This window comes from Desmodus rotundus, chromosome 9, assembly GCF_022682495.2.
Source record: "Desmodus rotundus isolate HL8 chromosome 9, HLdesRot8A.1, whole genome shotgun sequence".
NCBI lineage: Eukaryota > Metazoa > Chordata > Mammalia > Chiroptera > Phyllostomidae > Desmodus > Desmodus rotundus.
In genome coordinates, this window is record NC_071395.1 from 94,957,629 (window position 1) to 94,960,824 (window position 3,196).

A 3,196-nucleotide genomic window follows, 5' to 3' on the forward strand; every position below is an offset into this window, starting at 1 on the left:
CTGATCCACTACCTGCTCTAATCCACCGATGACACTGGGAAAATAGACACTATGCCCGCTGTAAGTGAAAATGCTGCGGAAGGCTCAGAGAGGGAAAGGGAGGATGTCCGACCCTGTGATGGGTGCTTAGCCATCATTTCATAACAGCCCTTCAAAGTGGATAATATTACTCCCACTTTACAGGTGTGAAAGTTGAGGCCCAGCAAGGCCAGGTGACTTTCCTAATGATACACTGTTACCGTAATGGAGGCCCACTTTTCTGACTCTGCAGTAGCTCGTTTTCCCTCTACACTGTGCTGCTGCTGCTGTGTACAACTTCTGTACAAGATGTTGAAATGAGAACTGTAGCATCACAGCCGTCCTTCTGCATCACCCTTTCCCATGCTCTCCAAACACACCTACAAGCTGAGCAAGTCACATCACCTCTGTGCCTTGGTTTCCTTATCTGTAAAATTGGAGGTGAGAGTCCCTGCTTTGTAAGGGTGTTAAAACCTTTGTTGAAAGTATTAAGTGACATCTTGTCTTTACAGCACTCAGTCCACATGAAGCCCTCAGTAACTGCTCATTCTTACTGTGTTTGGAAATGGTCGTTTGTCCCTATTCATAATACCAGGCAATCCCCTTCAAACCAAATCAAATGAAAACACAAAGAAACTGTATTTTTTTTTTAGTTTTACTATGAAAACACACAGAATCACCTGCATTATCCACGTATCCACAATAGCAGAGAAACAGTGATAGTGGGCCATCCCCACGGGGGATAAGTGTCCTTTGGTAAAACCAACATAATTATGGAAGGAATATCAAATACAATAATACAGCACATAATAAAGATTAAATTAAGAGAAGGAATGGGGACTTCTGAGAGGAGGAGTGAACACGGAGAGGGTGCGTCTCACTGAGAAGCATCAAACTCAGGTGGCCTTTGCTGAAGACCCGGCCCTGTGCCTGGAGTGGCTCAGTTCAGTTCAAGGTCGTTTACGTAGTCCTGGACCCAGGGCTCACTGGGGTTGGCGCAGACCTGTTTGCTCCTTCTGGTTTGGAATCTGTGGGAAGAGGAGCGGATAGGTGAAAATCGCATGGGAGCTTGTCTGTGGTAGATTCTCCCTCTGTCTGACCACTGTTCATGTTGGTCAGCTCCAGTGGGTGGCAGGACCCTCCTGGGGTCGTACTGGAAATGGGCTCCTTGTAACCTCCACCCTGGATTTAGCTGTGGTCTCAAGGTTGCCCAGATTAGGAACCAATGAGTTTTATGATCAATTTTGCTCTCTCTCTCCATTCATTCCCTAGTGCCCGTAGCAATATCTTTTCCACGTGTTTTTCTAAGCGTGGTTTAAGAGATCAGCTCACATTTCCTGTGATTTTTTAAAATTTATTTATTTGTTTACCTTTCCTGGTTTTCTAGCCTCTGGCTAATTTCCTCTCGAGGAACATCCCATCTTCTCCCTTGACTCCCACACAACCCCCTCGAGGACTCAGCAGGTAACTTCGTTCCTTACTGCTGTCTGGGAGGGCTTCGGCCCTGAGACCTGTCTCCCTACTGTTAGATCCTCCACCTGCCCCAAACAAGCCTCTTAGCTAATCATGCCCTTGCCCTCGCCTCCCAGAGCAGCCCAGGGCTTGATACTTACACGACGGCTGGCTGGGAGCAAAGGCTGCTGGTCTCGTAGTAATCCACCACGAAGTTGCGAGGAAGTTTCCGCTGGATGTAGGAGAAGCAGCAGGCAGTGGGAGGGTCTGAGCCCACTGGAAAGAAAGGCCCAGGTGAGATCAAAGCTCTACAAGCAGCTGCTCTTTTGGCTTTTAGTTACAGATATTCAAGGGGCATCTCTGTGGAACTACGGGATCCCCAAATACGGTCCCTTGTGTCCAATCCCACCCACCCTGAGTAGGAGTCTTTTTCTGAATACAGGATCCTAAGGGAGCATCATGGAGCTGGATTGGGTCTCAGAGCACACATCTAACTTCCTTCATTTAATGGATGGGGAAACCAAGGCACAGAGAGAGAGACAGGAAATTGCTTAAACAAGCCTCCTAGTTACAATTTCTTAAGAAGACTGGAACTCTAACGTCCTAAGTGTCTACTAGATACGGCGTTTAACCACAGGCTACTTAACAATCTTCCCAGCTCCCTTTGTCCCATCTCCAGATGCCGTGTTGGACCAGCCCTGGCTGGAAGAGTGGGCCTACACCGTGACTCTAGAAGCAGTAGCTGAAAGGACACACTTACTTGGTGCCGAGAGCGCTGGAGAGCAGAAGGCAGCCCCTAGCACGAGGAGAGAGAGGACAGTCACGCAGAGCTTCATGGTCTTGGCGGAGAAGAGGCTTTCCCGGAGCTGAGACAGAACCTAGAAGCTTCAGAACCCGACTGTGCTCTGTACTGATACTGAATTGGGATCCCCTCTTTATAGGACCTCCGAGGACTGGGACAGAGGTGGGGGCACAGGAGGGCAAGTGGAATTTCCAGGGTAGAGATGATGTCATCGTACCAGTAAGGAAACAGAAGCTAGCTGACAGTGAGGACCTTATAGAAGCTTCTCTTCCCCAGGGCGATGTCATCACAGTGGAAAGAAGAAGGAGGGGGAGGGGAGAAGTGGGCTGCACCGAAGAGGGAAGTGGTACACCAAAGGCAGTGACAGAGACTGAGGAGAGAATTGTAAACCCGAAAGGAAGGATGAGATGTTCACACCTGCTAGATGGGGCTTGTAGATGCGAACCATGCTGCTCTTGGTGGTTGGGACTTCCAGAAGCTGGAGGCTTCATGTCAGTGTTTCTAGGGCACAAACCTGGCCCCAAGAAGGAAGGGGGAGCCAGGAGTCCAGGTCACATTCCTGGGCCTCCTTCTGCTGGGCTGAGTGACCTTAGTGCCCTACATGTTTCCTTGGGCATAAAGAGTCCAGCATTGAATGTGCAGAAGGACCCACAGAACAGTCATCTAGTTATCAAACGTTTACCATGTGCCAGGCACTGAGCAAGCTGCCTTAGACACACAACGTCAAATGCGAGCCTGACCCTGACCAGGGGAGTGTGATTATCGCCCAGAGGCAGTAAGGACGAAAGAGCAGAGGGAGTTCGCCGATCTTCTCGAGGCCCCGATCTTCTCAAGTGGCAGTGCCCAGATTGGAAATGAGATTTTTCTGACTCTAAAATCCAATTTCTATCTAACCCATTGTCACAAATATAGAATGTGAACACA

The 3,196-nt window shown here is 49.1% G+C and overlaps 1 protein-coding gene across 1 annotated transcript; it reads right to left on the reverse strand.

The window, feature by feature from the left end:
• Window positions 1–672: 672 nt before the first annotated feature.
• On the reverse strand, window positions 673–2,449 carry LOC112316424 (C-C motif chemokine 4). Its single transcript, XM_024573293.4, has 3 exons — window positions 2,231–2,449; window positions 1,632–1,746; window positions 673–1,046 (listed from the first exon to the last, which is right to left on the reverse strand). The coding sequence occupies exons 1-3, from the start codon at window positions 2,304–2,306 to the stop codon at window positions 959–961; spliced, it is 279 nt and encodes a 92-aa protein (XP_024429061.2). The 5' UTR covers window positions 2,307–2,449; the 3' UTR covers window positions 673–958.
• Window positions 2,450–3,196: the final 747 nt, after the last annotated feature.